Here is a 27,754-nt window from a genome sequence, read left to right as displayed (position 1 = left end):
AAAGATACTTGAGCTCTTGGTTGTGACCTGCAGTTTTTCTTGCTCTCTCCATATATGCAGGACCTCATAGCAATTCAGATGTGAGGGAACAGAACAGCTGAAATGTTAACATCTTGTTGGGTGGAGTCATTCACGCTCCAGACAATGAGTCAGGACAAGAGTGACAAGCCCATTTTCTTTCTCTCTGGATGTGATTGGGTGCTTTTTATCTTTCACAGGAATGAATGGCGTCTTTTGCAGCGCCATGTTGGCTTTTTGTCATGTCCATTTCAAAAAGCAGCAACTCTGAGTACTCACTTACATGATAAGTGTTATCCAGCCATGCTCATGTTATCATCACAAGCTGGGCAAATGAAGGCTGACTATTTCATATTATCTGAGCAATTTGGCATCATTAATGAGATTTTTAGTACTCTTGATGAGGGGCAGGGGTATGTGGCATGAGAGACAGCCCTTACAATCACACTGAAATTGAGCCTTGGATGATGTGAAGTGGCGGGGAGTGCCAGAAGGAAACACATTGGTAATTGAGCCTGCACATATATATGACTATACACATCAAAACCATACTCAGCTGATCATGCTGTTCCATGCCCCCGACCACTATTTAGCAGCTTTCCATAATCTTCCCTTCATAATATATGTGCATGCCTAACAGAGCCATGATGACACCAAGTTGGGCAGGAGCGTTGCCCTGCTGGAGGGCAGGCAGGCTCTGCAGAGGGATCTGGACAGGCTGGATCCATAGGCTGAGGCCAGTTGCATGAGGTTCAACAAGGAGAAGTGCTGGGCCCTGCACTTGGGTCACAGCAACCCTATGCAATGCTACAGGCTGGGGCAGCGTGGCTGTGTCCTGGTTTCAGCTGGGATGGAGTTAATTATCTCCTTAGAAGGTAGTTCAGTGCTGTGTTTTTGCTTTGATGTGAGACTTTTCAGTTCCTTGGGCCTTGTTAGTGAAAAGGATGGAGGGACACAAGGAATTGGGAGGGGACACAGCCAGGACAGCTGGCGTAAATTAGCCAAAGAGGTATTCCATACCATGAGGCATCATGCTTGATATATATACCTGGGGGGCTGGCTGGAGCAGGCAGATGATTGCTGAGGGACGGGCTGTGGATTGTCCAGCGGGTGGTGAGCAGCTGCAGTGTGTGTCACATGTCTCGTTCTTCCTTTCCCTTTGGATTTTATTCTTTCCCTCTCCCTTTTCATTATAACTGTTATTGTCATCATTGTTATTATGTTGGTTTTTTTTTTAATTTTTATTCTATTTTAATTATGAAATTGTTCTTATCTCAACTGAGTTTTACATTCCTTTTCAACACCTCTCCCAATCCCCCTGGGGGGTGGGGTGGGGGGAAGTGCTGAGCAGCTGTGTGCTACTGAATTACCATCTAGGGTTAAACCACAATAGGCTGGAAAGCTGCCTGGCAGAAAAGGAGACAGCGGTGTGCCCAGGTGGCCAAGAAGGCCAACAGCACCCTGACTTCTATCCAAAAAAGTGTGGCCAGCAGGACAAGGGACATAATCGTCCTTCTGTATTGGGAACTGGTGAGGCCACACCTCAAATCCCGTGTTCAGTTTTGGGCCCCTCACTTCAAGGGGGACATAGAGGGGAGCGTGTCCTGAGAAGAGTAACAAAGCTGGCAAAGGATGTGGAGCACAAGTCTTCTGAGAAGTAGCTGAGAGAAATGGGGTTGTTTGTTCATGGAGAAGAGGAGGCTCAGTGGAGACCTTATTGCTCTCTACAACTACCTGAGAGGAGGTTCCTCTTCAGCAGCAAGGTTCCTCTTCCCTTTTCTCTCTCTTTCAACCTCCCTTCCCTTAGGCATAATCAATTCCTTCTGCAGAAATGGAAACAGCCTAGGAATACATTTGGGTTCTGCTAATGAAAGCTGGTAATAGCTGTGAGATTCACCATAGCATGTCCCAACAAGTTCCAATGTATATTAGTCACACGCTATCATTTCACAGCTAACAGCTACCATGAAGAAAAAGTCTTCTAAAATGAAGGTCAAACTACCTTTATTTGATTGAATATATCTCTCGGTTTACTGGCATGGATTCAATTTAATGTTGTTTCAGGATAGTCTTTCTGTAATTCTTATTTCCTTACAAGACTTCTGTTGCTTGCCAGATCTTAGCTCTTTGCAAATGTGGAGCCTATCCCTGTGAGGAACTTAAGATGAGCTTCACTAAGTCATGCTCTTGGCCTTTTTTGGAAAAGATAGATATGTCTCCCCTGACTAATATCAAAGACCTTCCACAGAGTTAACAGCTTCCCAGTCAGGATGATAATACTCACTACCTGCCCCTCAGTTGAGAAATCACAAACAAAATTATTATTTCAGCTGGGGAATGTGCAGCAGGAGTAGATGAACTCTTGAAATGTCAGGCCTGATGGCCCAGTTACTATTTATCCCTGTTTCCCTCAGTGACCTGTGGACCTTTTCCAGTGATGCTGTGTAACTGGAGAGTTCCTGCAAGTAAAAGTTCAGGGAACAAGCTTTGGCTGTTTTTCTCTGCACACCCTGGGCCACAGTGCAGTAGGCTCATCTCCTTTCTTTGGGTACTGGTCTGGCACCACTACTCTCATGCAATCTGAGGCCCTCCCAGACTGACTCCTTGAAGGGAGTTAGTGGGTCTTGAACTCTGAATGGTTGCAGGGTACTCAAATCTCATCAACAGTCAAGTTCTGGAGAACATTTTTGTTTTCTGGGGAGAATTAAGATTTTTCTACAAGAATGAGTTTTCATCAAGTATCACTTTATGACTGTCTGAAGAAATTATGTCAGTAGTTGTGTGTTGGGACAGTCTGTGAAACTGAACATTGTACGTCGCCAAACACAGTCTTCTGTTGAGCTTTGAGCAGAATAGTTGTGCTGTGGTTTAAACAATGGACCCTAATCAGGCACTTTCCTTTATGCCCTCCAGTATGACACAAAGCCCAGACACATCACCTAGAGTTGGGATTAATCAGGATGAATTCTGAAGTAGAACATATGGATTTGTGGTACAGTAATTTCTGTGCCCACCAAAAGCAAACATGCTTCTGTCTTTGAGTTTTTCATAAACAAACTAACACATTTTTTCCAATGAGGACAATTTAAAATACAAGCAGTTCACATCCCAGACTAAGAATGTGCCATGCTTAGTATAAGCCAGGACTAAGCAGGGAGGAGAAGGAGTGGGAGGAAGAGGGGGAGGGGAGACAAGACATAATCACCAGAACCAACAGCCCAGACTTGCTCTCTTCTTTATATGTAGTAGACGTTAAGTCACAGCCTGGGATTATAAGGGAAAGAAAGAAAAAACCTACAGAAAAATGAGCAGCAGGAATGCAATAGTAGAGCAGAACTGCAATACTGTGTTAGATCAAGGGGCCTGTTGGCAGGACAGAAATTTCTGCTTTGAGAAGGATTGCAAGAATTAGAGTAATATTAAGTAAGCTTGCCTCTGGCATCAAGGACTTTCAACTGTCAGCAGTTCAGGGACATACAATCAGAATCATAGAATCATTTAGGTTGGAAAAGAACTCTGAGATCATCAAGTCCAACCTTCAACCCAGGACTGCCAAATCTGTCAATAAACCATGTCCCTAAGCACCACATTTTTCAAACACCACCAGGAACGGTGACTCCACCACCTCCCTGGGCAGCCTGTTCCAATGCTTCACCACCCTTTCAGTGAAGAATTTTTTCCTAATATCCAATAAGAAAACTCCCGTGGTGCAACTTGAGGCCATTTCCTCTTGTCCTGTCACCTGTTATCTGGGAGGAGAGACCGACCCCCACCTGCCTACAGCCTTCTGTCAGGTAGTTGTAGAGAGCAATAAGGTCCCCACTGAGCCTTCTCTTCTCCTGACTAAACAGTTGCCTGTTTAGCAGCCGGTTTCTTCAGCTGCTTTTCAGAAGACTTCTGCTCTAGACCCTTCACCAGCTTCATTGCCCTTCTCAGGACACGCTCCAGCACCTCTGCATCCCTCTTGAAGTGAGGGGCCCAAAACTGAACTCAGGATTCGAGGTGCAGCCTCAACAGTGCAGATTACAGGAGGACAATCACTTCTCTAGACCTGCTGGCCACACCATTTCTGATACAAGCCAGGATGCTATTTGCCTTCTTGGCCACCTGGGCACACTGCTGGCTCATGTTCAACCACCTGTCAACCAGTTCCCTCAGGTCATTTTCTGCCAGGCAGCTTTCCAGCCACTCTGCCCCAGCCTGTAGCATTGCATAGGGTTGTTGTGACCCAAGTGCTGGACCCAGCACTTCTCCTTGTTGAACCTCATGCAACTGGCCTCAGCCTATGGATCCAGCCTGTCCAGATCCCTCAGCACAGCATTCCTACCCTTCAGCAGATCAACGCTCCTGCCCAACTTGGTGTCATCTGCACAGGCTTGCATTTGAGCTACCATCTAGTGCTTCTCCATAAATGGGTATAATGTCTCTTCTTTTTTAATCCTGTTATATTTTTGCATTTCCCATGCTCTTGAAAGACTTCTGACATGATGCTTGGAGCTGGATGCACATAGAGCAGTGCAACACACCTGAAACTGTGACAAGTTAATAACGCTTGCAAAACCCTATCTTTCTCCTACTTCACTGATGAGTTGCTAGGGTGATTTGCCTAACACCACCCTTACTGGGGATCTCTGTGATAATTTGTTGAGATGGATGCAAGTGTCACACATTCTTCTGAGTTTCCGTGTTGCAGCATCACAATTCAGGCGCTCTTTCAATCACAGCTAGAGACTGAGCTACCCCATTAAGATAAAATTCCAGAAAGCATGGAAGAAAGAGTGAGTGTTGTGAGTGCATGTGACCATTCTTTAATCTGAAGGAGCATTTATCCACTTAAAATGCTATTATTCAACGAAATGTAGCACAGTTAGATACTCTGCTAATTGTTCATTACATATATTTAAAGACTTATGCATACAGCTAAATCTACAATCACATGGAAGTCAGGGGTCTACCTTTATTCAGAGTCAGCAAAGAAGTTTGAGTCCTGGAGAACATGCCTGCTAACTGGCTTCTCTTGCTCAAAGACGTAGTGCTGACTTGGGACAGCATATGCTTAAAGAAACACTTTTGAGCATGATCTTTCCATTCTGTATGTTTTCAACTTCAGAGGCTTTTTAAAAATCAAGTGACTCTTCAATATTTAGTGAAATCAGTTCTTTACAATCCAGCATTTGGCGTCTGAGTCTTTTCTCCAGGCAAAACTGAAATGCGCTATGAATATTTCTACACTGTGTGCATGTCATGACTACTGGTTAATTTACAATTGGCAAATGAAAAGGTCAGAAATGTGTCAGCTCTCTGTTATGTTTTGAGACTGCATAATTAGAGGATAAAAAAGAGATCTTGGCACTTCACGAAAGACATATCAGATAAACATTAAATATATCCTATATTTTACCATGCTGGTCTTTATGATTGAGTTAAACATTATGGTCATAATGAGACTTTACTGAGCTTACTTACACTGGTGTGAAAGTACAGGTCAGAGCTGGCTTTCTAATTTTCCATTCTCTGAATGTACCAGATGTACTTATTCTAATTGCTATGCTTACCCTTTTCTGAGTTAACACATCCATGTCCTTTACCAATGTACATTTTATAAATATTAAAGGCACTGGGGCAATATTTTATCTATTACTTTGTGTCCTCTCATCATAATACAAACTTACATTCTTAATATAAGATTGCCTTTTCAGCTGTGATTTCAAGCTAACTTAATGCTCCTAAAAAGATCAATCCATTCCAATTAACAGTAATGAAAGTCTTTCAATGATTTCTCTGAGCAGGGGATCAGGCTCGGGGCTGTTATTTCTTCTCCTCATTTCTGTTAAATTGATTAAATTTTACAAATATTACTCTGCTAATCACTTCACAGTAATTTGCATTTGCACAAGGGAGTCTGTTTTGCCTAGTCTGCCAGGTTCTAACTTATACAAGGGCTTTGCTTTTCTTGACACCACACAAATAATTTCTCAATCAGATTTCTTTTCTTCTCACAATATTGGAAATCAGTGGGATTACCATTTCAGGCTGAAAAGCCATACAGTTAAACAGATACAGGAGTTCCAGATACATGGGATTTTTTTTAGCTTTGCCACTAAACTGTCATGTCATCCTGATGATGTCACCAAAACCATTTTGCCTTCTCATTCTTTGTCTTTTCTCTGCTGTCCTGAACTCTTTATGACCAGCTATTTAGACCTTATTTTGCACCACAAAAATCAATGGTAGTTTTGCAATGCTTTAACAAAACTCAAAGGGCATGATACTTTTGCTGTTTTGGAAGAAACTCTCCATGTTTGATTTTCTTCCCCCTCATTGAAATCGTTTTATTAAAAAAAAAAAAAAAAAAAAAAAAAAAAAAAAGTACTACATGAGAATGAATTCCAAAGAAACACTGAATTTATTTGTTTTACTAACATTAAGACATTCCACTTATACTGGTCTTGTCACTTGATCTCGACAATGAGTACTTGTTTGAAGAGAAGCTTCAATATTAAAGTATTTCCTAAGATAGAGCTGTTTCATCAGGCCAGAAACATTCCATTCTTCTGTTACTAGACAAAGTCTTTCAAATGGATGTATTTTCTTCAAAGATCTTCAACATCAGTGTTTTCAGCAACATTTTCTTCTCTGACAACTGGTTGATGAGATTTTCAGAACTATCCACAGCACACATTCTTCTCACTTAACAGAGATTTTGCTTCAGGTCTATAATGCTCCATTGACCGTAACAGACATATACTTTAGGAAATAAGCATAAATTTATCTAAAATTTATCCTGCAGCTGTCTGTTCCTCTGGGAGACGGGAAGAATTTCTTCCAAGAAGGCTGCAAGCCCTTACTCCCCTCCCTCTCCTCCCTCACACCAGGAAAGGGCAAAGAAAGCATTCAGATTTCAGCTAACTTGGTGATTGGATTCTGGCAGCAGCAATGGCTTAAGGGCAGCTAAGTGAACTGGAGTCATTAGCAAGCAGAGCTGTACATCTATCCTAACATCATTCAAAGCACAAATAGTTGTTTCATTCTTGCCTTCAATTGTCTGAGAGAACACAAAGACATTTCCTACTGCAGAAAACTTATTTTTATCATCAAATGCATTTTCCCCCTTTTATTCCTTGTTTAAATAATTTATATATATATATATGTATAAATAATTTATTATTTCAACAATGGTTCTGAGTAAAGCTGCAATTTTTGAAAGAATTGGATCTGCCTTTATTTCCATCACCAAACCTCAGGTTTGATGGCTGAAATGAACTCTGCCCACAGCATTGTTATTGTCACATGATGGTTCACCTGAATTTTTCATGGGATGTTATTTCTTGCTCTTAATCTGTTGTGCAGAAAAGGAAACAGATTTTCTGTTCTTTCTGTATACAACCATCTTTATGTCCTTAACAAAAACATTCATTAGGTCCAGGGCCAAGGACTAATAATTCACAAGACTTGGAAGCTACTTTCTTGATAAGGATTCTGTTTGCAAAACCTTTTATCCATTTAGTATGTATTTGAAGCTAACAATTCAGAAGTGATATTGTGCCAAGCCTAAGAATGTCCTGTTACATTATGAACCAAGCTTCTAACTGCACACAAGAATCAATTCTGTCTTCCAGCTTCAGATGGTCAAAGGTAGTCTCACTGGTATTATCTTATCTGTATTTCTTTTTCTGATGTATCCACCTAACTGGCCCAGTCTCTAGTATCCGCTGTATAAATCATCTAAGTATCGTCTTTTCATGTCAGACCTGTTATCTAGCACCATCTTCGGTTATGAATGACTTTTTACATTTTTCATCTCATATACATTCTTTGTGTTTCCTGTACCCAGAAAAAAAAAAAAAATTTAGATCCTAGAAAAGCTGGCTGTGCAGTTCTCTGTTGCAACATAGTGAGCCATACCAGACACCAACTTACAGCTCATCTTGTATGTGAAGCATGAGAGTATCGGTTCAGAAGTATTTGGGATCATTTGCCTCGGAGCTGCCTCAGAAAGCACAGGCAACCCACCACATCAGAGGAGCGATGGGGAATTCAGCATACGGTGCCAAGGAAGGGCTGACCGGAGTCTAACCTTACAGTCTTTCCAACCACTAATAGAGAATGTTTCTGTTCCTCGACGGTCTAGACCACAGGCATAGCAAGTTGGTGGCATGCATCCCAGCTGTTTCCTTGCATCAGAGTGGTGTGGACACCTGCATGTACAGAGGCCCAGACAGGGGCCAAGCTGGGTGGAAATACTCTGGCTAATCAGGGACAAAGCTGTTTGGCAGAGCACTGTTTTTACATTCATTTACAAGCACTAATACTGTTTCTATTCAGATCAGAAAGGAGAGGGAGGAATTACTGACTGGCAGCCAGGAGACTGCAGCAACATGGAAGCAGCTCATGCTCCTAAGTCTACATAGATGGAGTAAAGGAGACTATGGTATCACGGTCATGGTCTGAAGTACAACTATAGCGTACTTTACATCTCAGGATTGTAAGGCTGAGGTGTATCCCCAGAGCCTCTCTTGTGTTTAAGCTCTGTCAATAGCACTCCACTTTGTACCTGACAGAATCCAGCAGCTCACATCACACACAAGCCTGCTGTCCAGAAAGGTATTGAGGACTAGGAGTGATTGGCAGCTGCACAACTGTCCTTGGGAACAGGTGGCAATTAACTACCACCATGTGCACACTCATTTATTTTTTTATAGGGAGAATGCCTTTAAACCTTGGCTTTTAGATTTTCCTTCTTTAACTTGCTTAAGTTAATGACTTAAGTTAAGCAAAATTTCAAGTTATGACTTAAAGAGTCAGAGGACAGAGAAAATATTGTCAACTCCACTTCATATATAGTGATTGTTTCTAACCATGTAAGAAGATCTTGGATACAATATCAGGTTCTGCCATTTTCTTATCAGTTGACATTTAGCGATACTGTTTCAAGAAAGAAAAAACACCTACAGGCTCTATGAAAAGCAGTAATGGAGCAGAAAGGCTGATATCTTGCATCAGATAAACCATAAACAACCATCTGATGCACACATACACAAACAAAACAAGTTTAACTGTCCACACAAAGAGCATTGCAAACCTTCCTCCTTTACAGTATGTGCAATATCTATGGCAAAACAACTCTACTGATCGGTTCAGAACAAAGAATCAGAGCACACCAGCTCTTACAGAAGCAAAAGAAAGGGAAAATCAATCTTTAGTTGAAAAGATGAAAAAAGTTGTGATTAACATAATATCATATTCCTGTATTAATCTGTACATTTGCATTTAAACAAGTTAAATACTGTAGGACATTTCTTTGCAGTTTAAAAGTTCTAAATAAAATCATCAGTTACTTTAATTTGTAGCTAATATTTTCAGAGCTTTTTTCAGTGGAAAAAAAAAATCCATGCATGTATTATCTTATTGAAGCTTATAATCAGCCACATACTGTGACTTTGAATTAATTTCATTTCTTTTTTTTTTTTTTTTTTTATGCTCTGGCAGTAGGAGGCAGTGGGTGATGTGGAATTCCAAATCAGTAAGGGACTTAGACTGCAAAGAATCTTGCACATGTCTTTGCTATGCTCTGTGATGGTCTTCAAAGTGAGACTGGTTCTTAAATGCACAAGTGGTAGGAAGCATCACAAACGTAGGTTCTGCTGTCATCATTAAAATAGCAATCTATAGCAGAAACATTAACAACACTTTTCTGCCACAGGGTATTTTCTCTTAGCTATGATATCATTATCCTAAAATGTTCTGCCTCTGATCTAAAGGCATCTGGCTGATTAAAGGAGCTGGACAAGGACCCAGAGTATTACAAAATTTATTTTTCAAGTAGCATGGGGGAAACCACCCACCAATCTGTGATTCAGGCCCTGTCATATGCCTAGCCTACACCACACCCCTCTCTGCATCTGCTTTTCCATTCAGTTTGGCACATCTGTCTAGCAGCGTCCTTAGGACAGGGATAACCCTGACACCAAGTGCATGCTGTCCTTCCCACGTGGGACTGTAGAGGCAAAACAAACGATCTTACAGCCCTGACTCAGACAATTGCTGGAAACAGAAGCCAGGCTGCTTCTTGAGACTGAGATCATCTTTTCCAGGCTCAATGGAGGTGAATTTATCTCTATTCTTATGTATTACTTCACCTTTCACTCTAAAGCACCACTGTAATTTCTGTTTTAGAAAGCACGAGGCTGCTTACCGGGGTGGTACTTACTGTATTTTGTAGATTATAAAGCCACTGCAACTCTTGAATTTTCCCAAGCACTAACCATAACTACAAAGGAAGTCCTTGCCTTTGAGTTCCACCTTTGTAAATCAGGAAGCATCAGAAGTTTTAGCCGCTGTGATCAGGACTGTATTGCATGTAAGACTGGAGGATTTTACAGGAGGGAAGCTGCATTTAAGAGCATGATCACTGGAAAGTTCATAGACTACCTGCCTTAATCAGACGAGTGAAGGCAGTGTTATGTTTTATTAATCAAAATCGTGATAAATCAATCCAATGAAGCCTTTTGTTAGCTCTGCACCAACTTATAAATTAGTCTATTTCTACAGAAATCCTATTGTGCAGCTTCCATTTTGGTTTTTCATTCATATTGTGAAGTTGTTCAGTGTGCCTTTGAGTACAGTAAAGACAGAGAGACCTGGTATCTCTTAGCAAGACCCAGGTGCTTTAATAACTATTACTCCACTTAGCCAACACTTCAGAGCTTTCAGGTTTGATTTTAATTAGAGCAGCTCTGACATTTTCAGTACTTTTTAAGCAACAGCCTTACTTCATAATCATGATGCTCTGATTACAAAAGACTGCGGGAGCAGGAACTGTGCAATGCTTTTGCAAAACAGCTGCACTAGGGAAGAGCCGTAGTTTTGTCCTGTGGGATTCTTACCAAACTCCTTAGCTGTGCTTACCTGGTATTGACGCTTTGAACTTTTTATTTCAGGCTTCTGTCAGAATCATGTACAAACTTATGTGTGCACAACAGTGCAGGGATTACTGTATTGTTTCTGTGTCATCACTGAGCAAATGTCAAGGAATTCTAAAAAAGCAAAGTTATATTTTCTGTTAAAATTTTGCAGTGTATATGTCTGAGATATGGGAATGGATTTCATGTTCAGTGATATCAAGACAGACAAAACACCTTTTGTGGTCTCACTGCACCTGAATTACCCCCACCCTTTCAGTAAATCAATAGGTAGTTCCTCAACTCCATTTCACATCAGACTTGGAAGGAATAGATGAATTTTTACATTTAGCATTTGAACTAAAAACTCAAATTTATTTCTAAACTTTTTTTCAAGCCACTAGAGGGGAACAGTCTATGTCAGTCAAATAAATTACTTCACTGAAACTAAAGTATACTTTTTTCATTTCTGGGCACCCTTACTGCTTTTAGCAGACAACAAATCACAGACAATCTTTCATAGAGCTACTGTGGTCATGTCAGTACTCTTATTCATGCTGCTCTGGGGTTAAGACACTTCCCAATACAAATATTGTAGAAATAGGCAGGGAAGAGCTTTGAACTGCCTTCTCCAGGATTTCAAATATTGTCTCTGCCTGCCTCAATAACATACATGAACAGCACAGGAAAAACACAAGAGGTGTCCAAATCATCTTGAGGTGTTCCATCAAGAGACTGGAAACAAAGATGTCTCATAACTGTCCACGTGGTGAGACTTCTTAAAAAATATAATGTCACTGAGCCTAAAACCTTTCACCAAAGAAGTTTTAATAGGAGTATAGTTTCATAATTTTGTTAAGCAGATTTAAATTATTTTAATGCCTTCAAATTCTGTGTTCCTGTCAGGTATTTGCTCTTGTTACCTGTCATATAGTACCTCTAACATTCATGTGTTCATGTGGATCATTAAATCGAAAAGAAGAGAAAAAAATTTAAGCAGGTCAGTTCTCAGTTCTGACAGAGTGTGGGAGTGCTGAATCTAAGGCAAAGCACCCTGCCTTCTCTCCTTTGCCTCATGGCTCTGTAAGTGCTCTCAATATTCAAAAATCCCAGGTTTGCTCTTAAGAAATAGCTGTATTTTTCAAGGAGAAGCTGTCTTTTGGAAACTTAGGGGAAGGAGAAGAACACAGTCTTGTGTGTTTGGTTTAAGATGTGATTTTGCATTTGTGAGACGAGCAGAGATAAAAAGCAGTACTGGGAACATAAATTGACCATTTTATGTGAACAGCCAGAAGGTGGAAGAGAAAAATCAATGCAAATGTTGGGGTGTTGAGTTCTCCCATAATCTGTGATTGCTTTTGCCAACCAAATTCACTCAGAGATTCTTGCCAAAAATGTTGGTGAACAGCCCTGTGATTCCAGTCTCTGGAAGGGCCTGGAGGGTGCAGAGTGCCTTTACACAGGCTCTGATGTGACATATCAGAGTGAGAGGCAGATTATGACTAACACAGTGACAGGCCTTTCTCCTTGACACTCACTGGGCCTGTCAAACAAGGCTGACTGCTAAATCTCTGAGAAAATGGAAGCTTACAAGGGACCACACACACCTGTCAAGGGAAAGAGCCTCCAGAGCAGTTCTGAGCCAGTTAGATTCCTGCTGCTTCCCTCACAGTGTCAGATGCCCTTCAGAAGCAGGGGTATCCTATTTCTGGGAATAGCTTGGCGGTTTCTCATTAGAGATTCTCCCACTACCTGCCAAAAGTGAAGCCCTGAAGTATCCCCTACCTCCCTCCACCTCCAAATCCACGCCTAAAGCATGTGGCAGCACAGAATCAGCTTAAACCACTTGCCAAACACCCAGTCTGAATGACAGAAGAATGGCCATTTATCCAAAAGCAGACCAGTGTTTTTCCACTTGTTCCTGTTCGCAGATCTTCCTTCCCTAGCAAATCTCTCGGAGGAGGATTCTTTCACCATGCATTAAAATTTAGCAACAGCACATTACTTTCCTTTGCACGAACCTGTCAGATATAGAACCTATACCCTCACCCTACCCCTACATCAAAAAAGATTGGTTTTGGGATGGGCTGACCATTTTTCAAATGCCTGTAAAGAGATAAGTCCACAGTCCTCTCACTGTCCAAATCAGAATTCCTCAGCAAGAACACAACACAGAGCCTCCCTTGCAGGTTTCAGCTTGATCTGTGGTCCTCATATCCTCCTCTGAATTCTGCCTCCCTTCTCAAGACATGGGAGACAGACAAATGAAGTCAGAAAGCACACATCAAGGCTGAGACTGTTTCAAGAGCACATGCAGGTTATTGCCTCTTTTATTGAAGGAGACAGCATAGTTAGGACTGAGAGTTGGCTCTCTAAATTAGAAAAGACAGATTTGCAAAGGCTGGAAGACCAGCTGGTGCATGGATAGAAGACATTGGTGTTGTACTTCCTGACTGATAAAGCACTGTCAGACTTTCAGAAGTTAACTACAGTAAGCCTGCTTCTGCTAAACAGCATCAGCCTGACAGGGCCCTCTGTGAAGTCAGGAAGCTGTTCTCTCAGATTTCCAGAAGGCTCTGCATCATGTTCGAGGCTTCATGGGGATCTAAGCATGCCTCAAACACATCTCTCTCTGTTTGTGTTTTAAATCTTCTCATCCATCTCTCCTATCAGAGCTGGCCAGGAGCAAAACCACTGAGGTATGGATGGAGAATTTCCCAGAAGCCTTGCTCTCCTAAAACTCCCAGCCTCAATTCCAGATCAAAACTCAACTAAATTCAAGCCAAGTGGAGGTGCTGTTCTTCACCTTACTGAAGACAGTTTACTCACTTCCTTCCTTCCTAAACAAAGCTACAGTACATGGAAATCCATGATTACTACATCAGAGCACAGGAAATGTGAACACAGCAAGCAAGAATTTTCTAGCCAGATATGCAGCTGGACCAAGCACACAGACATGATGAAGCTGAATCTCTGCTGCGCTGCAACACTGTTTTGCCACTTTTGCCTTTGCTGGCCAGGATTATAATTTAAATTGGTAAGTTCTGCCTACAGCATCTTCACAAGCAATCTTCACGAGCACAAGCCACTGATTAGACAGGAAAGAAATACTTTCAGCACCACCCACTAGTCAATAACCAGGGATTCATCAGAAACACCAGAATGTGACAAAACATTCTAGAGACTTTCAGGGAGGTACAGTGGGATATCTCTATGCCCCAAACTCCTTGGCAGTAGCTGGAAGAAACTTCCAGGAAGGAAATCAAGCATACAAGTTCCAAATAAAAACCACCCACAAACTCCATTTTTCTTTCTGCATTTGAGTGAAAAGTTCTGTTCAATGGACAATTTGTCAGCTGCTTTTCCCACATCAGGCCTTTGCTTGGGCTGTCTTTCTGGTTTGATCTCTGATTGATGAATCCTTCCTCTAATTTAGCATCAATCTGTTTAATAAAGAGACAGAATCTGAATCCCTATTACAGAGCAAGACAGAAATAATCCAGCAGCTGTAAAATGACTAGTAAGATTGTATAGATATGGTGCCAGTTTAAAAAGTCCCTATAATAACCCTAAATTTCTGAAAGGTTGCTTGGAGCTCTGGCTGGGATGAAGAGCATAAAAGCACTGTACCTGCTCTACTTGGTCTTGTGAAGACCATGCCAACAGTTCCAGGAGATGCTAGGTAATTTGAATATGGTGGCTTGAAGCTGACAGGCTGCATTCTTCCTCTCTTCTTCCTGAGGAAAAGCAATTCTTCCATGAAGTGTCTCTCTCAGCAGGCAATGAATAATGTGACTCTGTGCTTCCCAGCAGGTGTAGGCATGCTTGCATGCTGTTTTAGCAAAGCAGAAGGCCTACAGCACTAAAGATTGTGCTGAAAGGAAAAGGAGGGAATCCTGAAAAACCTCAGCCAATGGAAATGATGAAAGGGCAAGATATCCTATTTCTCCCCCAGCAGCAGCCAATCTGTCTTCCTCAAACTCTGACATGGTCAAAGGAAGGCCACAGACCTTCTCCTGCATCAGCAAGAGGGCTGCCCTGGCCTGGAGCCCAGGCAGGGGACCTTGCACTGGAGTCTGGTGAAGATTAATTCAGCTCTGCTTGTGAGTGCCTCAAAGCTGGCCAGTGAGGAAGGGGAGAGAAAGAGAAATCCTGAGGGCTGTCTCAGACCCTCAGGAAAGCCATACAAATTGACACTCATCAGGAGCGGGGATGCAAACCCTCTCTTCTTTTCCCCGCTTAACCATAAGCAACAAGCATCCATAGGGAGCAAGGACACACAGCAGGCAAGCAAGGCAGGCATGCCTCAAACTTTGGCATCCTGTCCCATGCATGAACTCATACCTGGCCTGGTTTCAGCCCTTCTTCTTTCAAGCATGTGGGGGGACTAATTGTCCCTGACAGCCTTAAATCCCAGGCTGATGAAACCGAGAGCAATGTCAGAACAGATGCAGACCTTCGTGATGAGGCCAGCATACACTCATGTCTTGCTCCAAGGAAGCAGCAGCATTTCAAAGGCTGAGCCTCCATTAGCTAAGCCATGAAGGCATCAGGCTGCATTCTCAAGCAGGTGTAACTCCACTGGTCTCATTAACTCCTGGTGAATTACCTGATTGTTCAAGACTCAGATAACAAACTGCCAATATAAGAGACATAATGTGGCTGATGCTTGATTTTAAACAGTAATGGGAGCTCTTTGGCTGCAGCAGAAAGGGAAAAGACCTTTAAATCCTCTTCATTGACCTTCACAGTCCTTGAATTAGATTGACATAAAAAAGAACCAACAACTGTACAAGCTCTCCCTTGCTTTCACAGCTGATTTGTAAGCTGTGAAAAAAAATAAGTTACATGAAAAAAATGGTGTAGCTGTGCTTGTTACAGGCAACAGTACTCGTTAAATTACTTTCATGCCATTATCTGCATTTTGAGGCTGATGTAAGCAGCATGACCCATGATAGAACTGTCTACCTTTAAAGATAAGATGAATCAAAAGATTTAGAGAGGTTGTCTTGGAAAAAACTCAGAGGTACTCCAGCCACTCAGCCAAATTTTATATCATCCTGACTAAGGGTTTTTTTCCAATGAGGAAAGAGTATTTTATTCCTCAGAGCAGCAAGGCAACAACTATGCTGTTCTGCGTCTCAATGCAAAGGGATGCATTTATGCCTTTGGTTTGGATTTAGCCAAGAAATTATTACATGTGGTCTTGGCTCTACTGGCTAAAGAAATTTGAATTGGAAGGGTTTGGGCATGGCTACCATTTCTATAGACCAGTAGCAATGAGGATGCAGGTCATACAGGCTCTGGGATGGTGTTCATTTCTAAGTCCTAACCGTCTGTTATGGACTGCTGCCTGTGAAGGTGTCCAGGCTTTCAGGAGGAGATGAAATCCCATTTGCACAAGGGTTAGACTATGCCTACGCCTCTGGCTCAGGAAACTGATTCCCTACTCAACCGCTGCATAGTTTTAGGCAAGTTGCTCAATTTCTTCACCCATGAATCACAAACAGTAATGCTAAGTAAAAAGTATTACTATTAATAAAATTATTAATCACATTGTATACTTAATGTAGAATATATTATAAAATATATAATATACAGTATGTTATATAATTACTGTGACATATACAATAAAATAAAATAATAATAAAAAATCGGATTTTCAAGATCTTTTGGGAAAAAGACCTTCCCCTGTGCAGCTTGGTCTTGCTGGATGATGTGAAAAAGAAGTATCATTTGGTGACACTTAGAATCACAAAGAAGCATCAAAAAGGCAGAAACTGAGCTAACTGGTATTTCAGAGGTGAATGCGTACTGTTACCTTTGTGTTTGTTATAGCAAGTCCAGGCAGAAATCTACTGCAGAGACCTGCCATTGTCTTCTGCATACAGGTTCTCAGGTTGCTATTTCCCATTGCACTGACTTGAGTAGTTTCTATTCTGGATAGTCAGCATGAATGACTCCAGCCAAAACTCAGGTAGACAGTGGGCTGTGCCTGCTCTGCTGGGGAAGTAGGCTAAGACAAGTCTGCAGCCTTTGCAAAAAGAGAACTCTGGATCCAGCATGCATGTAGGTAGCTCTCCACCTTCTCCATGTAGTAATTTGCTGTCACACATGACTGTGAATGCTACTACCCAATAAGCTACAACTTAATAACCTCTTTATGTAGGTGTTAACCATTGCTAGTCCGCTGAAGAAGGGCAGGTTCCTCACTGACTTCCTCAAGCTGTGCGCTAAACATGGTGGAGACTGAATGCAGACTGTTACTGAAACTGGAATAAAGTAAGGTTTTATCCATGACGCAGACATTCTCTTTGCATTCATCTTCTCCTTTACGCAAAGGAAAAAAATCTTTCTGATTAAAGAAAATGTATTCAAACTTTCTTTATATACATTTCTATGTGTCTACACACACAAAAACTTGGTAATATACAATGGCTGTGTATATTGTTTCCATATAGTAAGACTGTTCTGTAGAAATAAAGCAATTCCTCATAGATCACACATTCTTGCTCTGCAATGTAGTCAGTCTGTCCTTGCTCTGAAAAAATGGAAAGCTCCTAAACCAGCAGTTCAACCAGGAAAAAAAAAGGCACAAGGGAAAAAGAAAGAGAGGATGTATTATGTTATCAGACAATAAATTACAAGTAGTTACTGCCTTCCCACCTTCCATATCCTCTGCATGGTAATGTAAGTGAATACCTGACGGGTTAGGGAGTGCTGTACTGAAGAGTTCCTTATTATGAATACAGAATAATTTGTCAATTAAAATTGTTGGATACTAGTTTCCAAACAGATCTTCTGGTAATGGGGCACCTTGATATGAGGGCCAGAAGTGTAGATTGGACTGTGAGGTGGTATAACAGCACCTACAGCAGAGTAGTAGTGTCTGGCTGTTCAAAGATGCTCAGTTGCAATGGCACTGAAAGAGAACTTGCAAAAGGCCAATTTTGGGGGTAATTGTTTCTTGCCTTTCCAAGTAGGTAAGCCAAATAGGTCGCACTCAAGAAGGCATGACACCATTCGGATATCCTTCCTAGCTAAATTCCAGCACTGATCACTGTACATCATCTGCTTGGGTTTATTTTGCACCCAGTCCTGAGTGGATGAATCTACTTAGCCCTGAGCCAGCAATTATAACAGGTTTTGCCAGCCAGCTCAGTGAGACAAAAGTTAAGTGAGGATTTCAGCTGAATTACTTTACAAGATACCCTAATCAGTGCATAACAGTAAAAAAAGGCTGCATTTCAAGAGACATTTCAGTAACTCCAGAAGCATTGCCCAGTGGGATCTCGTTAGCAAGTATCCAAAGTGACATCTACTGGTGTAGATCTGGATTAGCGTAAAACGTAGAAACGAAGTTAGAAAAAGGCAGAGCTGCACAAAAAAGCGGACTAATGAGCCCCAAAAGGTATGAGTGGGGAATCAGCAGCTGGAAACTGATCCTGCTGAGTTCTGCTAAATAATCAAACCTCTAACTACTATGATTGAGGACGAAAAAGATACCACTTTGCTTCCAAGCTCCAATGGTTTGCTCCCTTTTCTGAATTTTAGAAACGGCATAAAGCTACAGTGCAGGAAGGAATCCACACAGCTTTTCCCATCAGATAAATTCTGTTAGTCTAATGTCAAGACATAAGACCTGGTACAAACACTTTCATTCAGACCACCTAGAGAATTCTATATACATAGGTGGCTGCAACAACGAAGACCCAGACGTGTTGTGTATCCTGGCACTTCCAAGGGAATATAAAGATGAAACTACAGGGGTTAGGTAGGAACACATGCCCTAAAATCACTTTGAAGGTGACTATGTTTAGTAATGGCCTTGGAGGTCCTTAACAGGTACATCAATCCCTGTTCTGTGCTAAAAAGCACACCTGGGAAGGCACAATGCTCTCTCAACTTTCAAGAGAGACTGCTGAACTTAGGCATACCCAGATAACTTTGTTAACCTTTGGCTTTCCAGCTGTGCTTCTTCTCACTGAAGCAGACCAGTTTATTAGCCTTCTCACAAAAGACAGCTGCTGCATCACAGACAAGGGTGGGTTTTTTTTTTGAGATACAAAACAGAAAATCAAATCTGGCTAGAATTTCCAGAAGTGAGAAGTGAACTAAATCATATTGAAAAGTTCTGTGGTCTGGGAACAAGTTTGATGCTAAAGATCTGTACTCTAAGCTATGAAGAAAACTGATTCAGAAACTCAAGAGTATGGCTCAGAGGCAACACAGGTCAGTCAGGACTTCTTTGCAACAATCACTGGGGGACAAGTTCTGGCAGAAGGTCAGAACTCTAGTCCAGATCAAATCACTTTATCCCCTTGAATGCCTCCAAATACCAATATGACAAAGATCTGCAGTGTTATGCTCTTAAATCACCATGCAAATGTTCTTTCCTTCTTCTGAATTGTCCTGGTTTCAGCTGGGATAGAGTTAATTTTTTTATTAGCAGCTGGTAAGGTGGTGTGTTTTGGATTTAGTATATTAATGTTGATAATAAACTGATGTTTTAGTTGTTGCTGAGTCATGCTTACTCTACATCAAGGGCTTTTCAAATTTCCTATGCTCTGCCAGCAAGCAGGTGTATAAGAAGCTGGGAAGGAGCACAGCCAGGACAGCTGACCCAAACTAGGCAAAGAGATATTCCACACCACAGAACATCAGGCTGGGAGAAGAAGGAAGGGGGTGACATTTGGAGTGATGGCACTTGTCTTCCCAAGTAACCATTATGTGTGATGAAGTCATGCTTTTGTGGAGATGGCTAAACACCTGAATTCCTTGTTTTGCTTTGTTTGTGTGAACAGCTTTTGCTTTACCCATTAAACTGTCTTTACCTCAACCCACAAGTTTATTTACTCTTCTGATTCTCTCCCCCATCCCACTTCAGGGGGCAGGGGTGGTCATGGGGAGGTGTGTGTGAGCAAGTGGCTGCATGGTGCTTAGTGGCCAGCTGGGGTTAAACCACAACATGACTTTCTTTGGGCTTACTCCACCTTCCACTGTCCTCAACAGCCTGTGAATGGAATGTGTCCAGAACACAGTAAGCACCACAGGACATTGCCCTTGCAGCCTTCTTCACCCAGATCAGCGCATGATTTAATTGCTGCAATGAGTGCAATTCTTCTTGGTTGTCACTGTTATTGGGGTTATGACTGTTCCCACCCAGCCCAGTGCCCACTTCTTGGAAAGCACAATATAATCCCTGTCTTGCAAAGCATCACTCTGGGAGTGTCATAGCCAGGCCTATTGCTTTCTCATAGCCAGAGGGCCAGTTGTAAACACTCTTTGGTCTATAGCACAAAGAGTACCTGTACTGAACTAAACTAAGCAAGGAATTTTTTTTCTTTGTTTGTTTTTTTTTTTTTATTGTGAATTATCAAAAGCTACAGTGGAAGCAGGAGAAGAGTCAAGTTAATGATGCTTTTCCATCTGTGCAATACATACACAACTCTGAAAATCATTTTAAGACCCATACACTGAACAGTAGCCACAGCTTCATTAGATCACAAGTGCTGGATAAAAATTCACATCCCTGGTTTAATATCAGTGATTTTAAAGTGAAGAGATCAGACAGAATGTTTCTGTTTATGGAAATACGAATTTTATCATTTGAATTACAGAAGATGATTCATTGCAGAGGACAGTCTTCTTTGTTTGAGATCCTTCGCCTTCTGACATGCAAAGAATACAATTTCTGCACTTTTTTCTGTTGTGGATAGTCTCCAATGAAAAATGTGCTATATTTCTTCCTCTGAAGAAAGACTGCACTTTCAAAATTGCATTTTCACACAGCAAAATTTCATTCCTTTGTACAGGAATTTTTAAAGCCCTTGGCAATATCTGCATCTGAAGTCAGACAAGAATGAAACAACCCATAGATGTACTAATACTAAAGAGTTTAGCTAACAATGTAAAGCTGTTTCATAGCAACAAAGTTTTATCAAAGTTAAGTTTGCACTCCTGAGCTTGGAGTTTAGTTTTAATGGTGTGATACTGCTGGAGAACAGAGTGAATCCACATTCTGGTATTTTTCCTGTCCCAAGATGGGATTTTCGCAGCTATGTACCAGTTACATATGGAAATAAATAAATGAAATAGTAGAAGTAAATAATTGTATGATGTTGCATGTTGATTATGTCATGTGAGAATCTAGTACTGCAGCTATAAATCCTGATTGCCTTTTTGTCTGAGTGATCTAATGCCAAAAGTGAGTTCAGCAATCAGATTTAAAATAAAAACAAAGAATAAAACCCCAGCACTATGAGGACACACTCCCAACTGGAGAGAACAAAAGCTCTAACTTAGGACTTCTCACATTGCTGGTAATACAAATGTTCTCACTTTTCTAGAATTTCAAAACCACCAACCTTATACCATGGACGACCTGAAGATCACATCTTAAATATCTACAAAGTACTGAATAGATTTCATGGCTCTCCTGGGAGATGGACAATTCCAAATACTGCAAAGACTCTTACTGCCTAACCACTGAGAGTGTTTGATGGCCCAGTAGAGAAAATGGGAAGAATTAATGGCACACATCCAGAGACAGAAGGACTTACACTTAAACAGAACAAGGACTGCACATTCTCCTGCTGTGTGATATGGTGCTTGCAGGAACAAACATCAAACCCCAGACTCCACCATTTTCCTATCACCAGCAAAGGGACAAGGAAGCCCTGAGCTTTTCTTACTACGTGCCATAGAGGCTCACGCATGCCACAAGATGTTAACATTCTACTATCACCAAGGCTTTAATCACGTAACTCTTCTGCTTTTGTACTTTGCAAACAAAAAAAAAACTCAACAAAACTCTTTGTTCTACACGCAGATAAATTTCCGAAGAAACCGTGTTTGGGATGAACTTAACAACTATATTCGTGAAAGCATAATAATAATAACAACACTAAATTAAATGCTTAAATGAGGAAATTCGTTATATTGCTGTCAGAATTTGGATACTGCTTAGTATATGAGCTTGAGAATACACACTGTTCTCTTCATGGCAGAGATGAAATACTGAACTTCTGCTTACTAAGAAAAGCTGACCCTCAGCTTGTGCAACAGGAGAGCTGACGTTCCTAGAAGCATAATTGTATGACCATGCAATTAAGCACTATGCCACAATCTTTGCACAGCACCCAACAGGGTCAATTACAATGGTAGAGACAAATCTAATTCTTCCAGCATTTGAATTTTCCATTTGCCACCTTTCCATACTTCTCATGCAGCTGCAGGCTACAGGCATCGTCCCACTGGCAGCCAAGACAGGTAGTGTTAATTACAGAGCATGTACTAGGGCTCTCTGAGGCCTGGGTTCTACCACAGTGGTGGAAATAATTAATCATGTAAATAAGTAATTATGGATTATTACATGAAGAAAGTAATTAGCTTTCACTGCTGAGATGTGCAAGTATATAACACAGAAAAAGATCATCTGTCTATAGAAGGCAGTATTTCACCCAAAAGCATTGGAAATAAGATGGCTGCTCCAGCACGGCAGGTTGATAGAACTCGGTATTAGCAAGATAACTGGAGAGCAATTAGCTCTCCAGTCCCACCACCAGGGTGCTGGACACAGACCCTGACCTACCAGGCATAGGAGCACCGAAGACCTCTCACAGCCTTGCCTGCACTGGTCAGGTGAGGCACCTCTGCCCAGACACAGCTGTGGTAAGGCCCAGAAGATCTGTGAGGCAGTAGTGCTGAGATCAAGCCCAGATGAGATCAGAAAGCAAGCTCTATACATGCACCTTGGGGCAGCAGGAAGCTGGAGCATTCCCAGTTTATGTCCTTTACACTCTTGCAATCCATTTTCAGTATCAGATGCTGGACATTAAGTAGGAGCTAGAAGACAGCTTCCTGGTGGTCCAGTTATTTCAAAATGTCATGTCCAAACATCATCCTTAAAAATTCATTTCCATATGAAAAAGCTGCGTAAGTTTTATAAAAATACTTGATTGTTGCATAATTCATTCTGTCCTTTCCCTAAATCATTTCTCTGCCCAGCTGCCATGCTGGGCTCAGGGCACATGCATCTCGATTTAACAGATTGGATTTAAAAGCTGAAGTTAGCACATGCTGGAACATATCTGTGGTATCTGTCCCTTCCAAGCTCTGCCGTAGCTCCCACATTTTCTGAAGCCCTAAACAAGAGAGTGCATTTATCACACTCATTGCAAAACCATGGCAAAAAGATCAAAACAAACATGATGAGCCTGTCCTTTCTGTGGGCCTCACCTAAGAGCCATATTAACTAACTGATGAAACCGTCATTCCCTGGCTTGTTTCCCTGACATCCTGCAGCTGCACTAAGGTAGAATCTTTGCAACTGTGGATTCATGACCTATGCACACACTTTCAAATTTGTATTCTGCATAAATAACCTGTTCCTACTCACTCAAGTCACGTGCTCATTTCTCACTTTTTTACGTGAGAAATAAGCAAATATCATCATGGAGATCTCTAATACCTAAAACTTCTTGGATTTCATTTTTACCTGCCAGCAATAACTTGTGTATGTACCAGATAGAATCCCTGTTTCAGTTTTCTTTTCTACATTTCTGCTTTTACTGGAGTTGGTGAAGAAATGAAGGTAACTTCTAAATAAACAAGAAATGGATGGAATAATCCAGCCCTTTTTTCTAGTCTTTCAACATTTTTTTCCCACATTTCCAGCCACCAAATTCACAATACTTGAAGACAAAGTCTTGTATATTATCAAATCCACCTCCTTGTCAGGACAAAATAATCTCCCTTTTTCACAGAACTCTCAAACATAAAAAAACCCACACACACACCAAACCCACATCCCAAAACCAACTCCTTTCTACAGCTTTATCCATTTTTTCTGATTTCGTAGAAAACAGCTTCATCTTTCAAACACATACTACCTGGGATTATTCCCAGGAGAAAGAAAACCACAGGAAACTGAGGTCCTGTGTTTTCACAAGCTGGGTGCACTCTCCAAAGCAGGACTTCCTGTTGCTAATCTGAAAGATAACCCAGCACATCACTAGAAAAGCTGCAATCCAGAATTTCAATGGAGGTCAAATAACATTCCTCCAAGTGTTCCTGTTTACTCTCTCTGCAGAGCCAGCCCTTTGCTTTATCATCCAGGAGTCAACTCATTTCCAAGAGACTTGAGCAGCCAGTACCCAGCCTGACTCAGCAAAATCTAGATAGCTGACAATATCCCAGGGAAATCCTCGTTGGCTGGTTGTTTCATTGAAACTCAGGCTGTATACATCCTACTCATGAATGCATGAATTCTAGTCTAGATCACCTTGGATTTGCAACAGAGGGCATCTTGGATTTTTCAGACGCTTTCACAGCAGTTTGCCCAACAGCAAGAAAAATGCAACAACCCCGTCTGCCTCTGGGAACACTTCAATGGTCTAGCAGAAAGACGGTGACAGATGAAAACGGGGCATTAGGCCCATCTGCCTTCAAGTCAGAAATTCATCATCTCTCCCCCCCCCCCAGTGTCTAATACAGACCTATGTCATTGCTTTGAAACAGTTCCACCTGTAAATATACATTAAACATATACCGCACACATTGATATGCTTATATTAATATATTACACTGTCTAGATATGTATTCATTAAATACATTATAAAACAACAAATATTGACCAGGTAGGGGTTCTTCATCTGTCTCTCTCTCTGCTAACTAACACCCTCTTTTAAATTATCATGATGCCTTTCTCTGGCAGTGTCACAGGCTGACAATTCCCTGTAAGTACCGTCTTTTCTTAGAAGCATGCTCCCAAATTTCTTTATTTGCAGAACAATTCTTGATACTCTTTACAAGATGCACTATCCCACTGGAACAATTCATCCTTATCTGTGCTTCCCTCCTGAACCATAAGGATTAGGTCAGAAGTCTGACTCAGTGCAAACACAGTTTTGTTTATGGACAGTTGCTCTGAGCTCTGTGATAAGACCTTGAAGCTTTCTCCCTGGCATATTCTTAGGGCACTGTAACGTGCTCAGAGGTAGGCACTGCAGAGGGAAGATCTCTCAAGACTTCCTCATTCTGTCTACAGGTATTTTCTATTGTTCTTTGGTATGTGATGTAAGTCAGCATACAGGCCTTCATTATCAGAAACCCCTTCTCCAACCATTACCCACATTTCTTTCAAAGTTATCTGAGTGCCAGGACCTCTTCCTATAAAATTAAGTTATTCTAAACAGACAGTTTTGACCCAGTCTTGAGGGTGAAGCAGTAAAACTACCTTCTCCCTCCACACATCAATCCCTAAAAGCTAAAGTATAGTAACAATAGCTTCAACTATCTTAAATTAAGCTCATTTCTCTACTAGACGTTTGTTTTGTATGTTTCTTTTCAATCTCATTCTGAACTCTCACAATTATTCCTTTCTTCCTTGTGCAAAATTGTATCATTACAAGAATCAACTTAAGTAGAAGAGAGTGCTTCTCAATGGTTAAGTCCCTCGGGTAAATGAAACGCGGTTTCTTTCAGATTAACGGCCTGTGAGTAGAAGAAGCCTAAATATGAAAAGTAGAGTAGATTTGTCCCATGTCACCTGTTAACACAAAGAAAGCTTTGGAAGCAATACAGAAGATACTTGGACTGTATCTCTCAGAAACACTGAATTATGCCTTTCTCACAAACCACAAATGCAAGCTTAGAAAGCACCTGCATGGGGACAGAGATGTCACTAACATTTAAAGTAGTGCAAGTAATTAACAGATGATGAGAAAACCAGACATTTTTGTCCCCTTATCTTCACTCTCTTTTTCATCTTTGCAGAGGACTTATCTGTGTGGGAGGTATGTTTAAACAGGAACAGAGCTCGAGGGACAGTGCACAAGATTAGAAAGTTCAGTGTGGCAAAGTAATTGCCTGCTCTATCCAGGTGCTCAGGGAACTGGTCACAGATCAGCTGAAAACTGCAGTTCTCCATGAGCATTATGAGTTACCTGGTCTGTGCTGAAAGCCAGATCCTTACCTTGTCTCGAATCCCTTGTCTCATAACTTCTCTTTCAGCCTCCATCTTGGCATATTTGGCTTTCCTCTCTTCTTCTTCTTGCCTGAGAGCTTCCTGTCGTTCCTCTTCTTTCTTGGCAGCATCTGGATCTTTCTCCTCATCCCCACCCAGCATCTTCCCCATGTCTTTGGTAGCCCCTAAAGAAAGCACATGAGAAAGTCAGCCCTGTAAGAATGTGGGAAAACCACCACAATGCCAGCATCCTCCTTCCACACTCAGGACCTTATTCCACTTCTGCATCTGCAAAGGTTTCTCCTTCCACCGAGGAGGAAGCACACTCCACACAGAGGAAGAAGGCAGACAAAGTATGTTGCCTGACCAGGTGGGTTACCCGGCAATGGTGGGAGAAGCACAGAAGCAAGAGGAAGAGACCATCTCTGTACACTTGCATGATGGCAAAACAATTAGTTTGCAGTCCTGAGGGGGGCAAGCTGCCATCCACACAATGTTTTCACTCCATCAGCTCAGTAAAGTGAACTGAAGCTTGATTTTGAAGGGTCTTTAATGTTACAGGTAGATGATGCATCCAGAGAGAAATGACACCAGGGCTAGGAAAGGAATTTGAAATTTTGATTGCAGGGATGAGTAATCACAGGCTTAATTGTTGCCAGAAATTACACATCCCATGACAGGTAGGAGCACACAGCATTAGCAAACATTTGGAGTTGCTGATGATTTGTAGGCTTCTACCACAGATCAGAAAGAAGCAGCATCTCTGCATGTCTCTTCTCTACCCTTGGACACCACTGCCTCTAATGCCTAGTATCTAGGAGGGACCCTGGCTTGGCTTTGCCCTCTTTATACCCCTGCATGAATAGTGGTCCCAAATTTTCAGCCTATGTGTGACTCCTGAGCCAGCTCTTTGTTATTGTGAAAAACCCTTGCACAACCACGCAAATGGGGGGGCTTCTTGCATGCCCCTTTGTCCCCACAGGGCCGCATAAAGCCATTTACCCTGTATTTCAGAGGAACCTTTACTGGCAAATGACTGGCAATCATCCAGCTGGGGAGGAAAGCAGGTGCCAGGGAAAGGGGTAGGGCATCTACTCTGGTGCATCATCACCATGGCACTGCAGGGCTGCAGCAGGATCAAGCATGGTTACATGGATGAAGTGAAGACATGTAACCTTTGGGAGTTGTGTCGGACTTTGTCTACATCATTTATGAAAGAAAGTACCTTCACTGTGGCAGAACACCGTAGGTTGCTGGTTACTGTCACAGAATGATACAACCATGGAATCATTTAGGTTGGAAAAGACCTTTAAGTTTATCAAGTCCAACCTTTAACCCAGGAATGGGTTGACCCAGTTTGAACCCAGGTCTTTAGTTCCTGGGTCAGGACAGCTTCAGACTGGCTCCTTGCTGAGGAGTTAATCTGAGATAGCCTTGCTGTAACACACATTCACATGCACATACGTGTATACACATTTAACAACTCTTGCCTTGCATAAAGCAAAGTTATCTGGTCTTTTCAAAGGCTAGGCTGGAAGGACACACTGTTCTTCCAAATAACTGTTGGCATTATTAGAGGCTAAGTGAAGGGAAAAGGTTTTCAGAACCCCCTTATCCCTCTCTTCTAAATTAGCTCTTCAGTGTGGCAACAGTGCAGAGGACTGTGTTTGCTCTGGCTTTCCACATCAGTACTTGGGATGGCAATGGTGGAACCTTGATTGTTACAGGAAGAAACAACTGCAACCTGTCAGAATAACTCCTCCTGAATTGCCCCAGAGATGACAGTTATCAGACTAACTACTGCCTCTAACAACTACCATGGAATTTGTTGAGAGGTGAGCAGATCCTGTGGCTTTTCCCCTCCACA

General features: G+C 41.7%; 1 protein-coding gene across 1 annotated transcript in view; it reads right to left on the bottom strand.

The window, feature by feature from the left end:
* Positions 1-27,754, bottom strand: part of CPLX1 (complexin 1) — a 115,640-nt gene that overhangs the window by 18,273 nt on the left and 69,613 nt on the right. The window contains exon 3 of the mRNA XM_040580760.1: positions 25,897-26,072. Within this exon, the coding sequence (XP_040436694.1) occupies positions 25,897-26,072 (176 nt within the window). The remainder of the gene's footprint in view (positions 1-25,896; positions 26,073-27,754) is intronic.

Source organism: Falco naumanni, chromosome Z, assembly GCF_017639655.2.
Source record: "Falco naumanni isolate bFalNau1 chromosome Z, bFalNau1.pat, whole genome shotgun sequence".
Lineage (NCBI taxonomy): Eukaryota > Metazoa > Chordata > Aves > Falconiformes > Falconidae > Falco > Falco naumanni.
The sequence above is the reverse complement of the archived record's forward strand: the minus strand, read 5'-3'. Positions and strand labels throughout refer to the sequence as shown.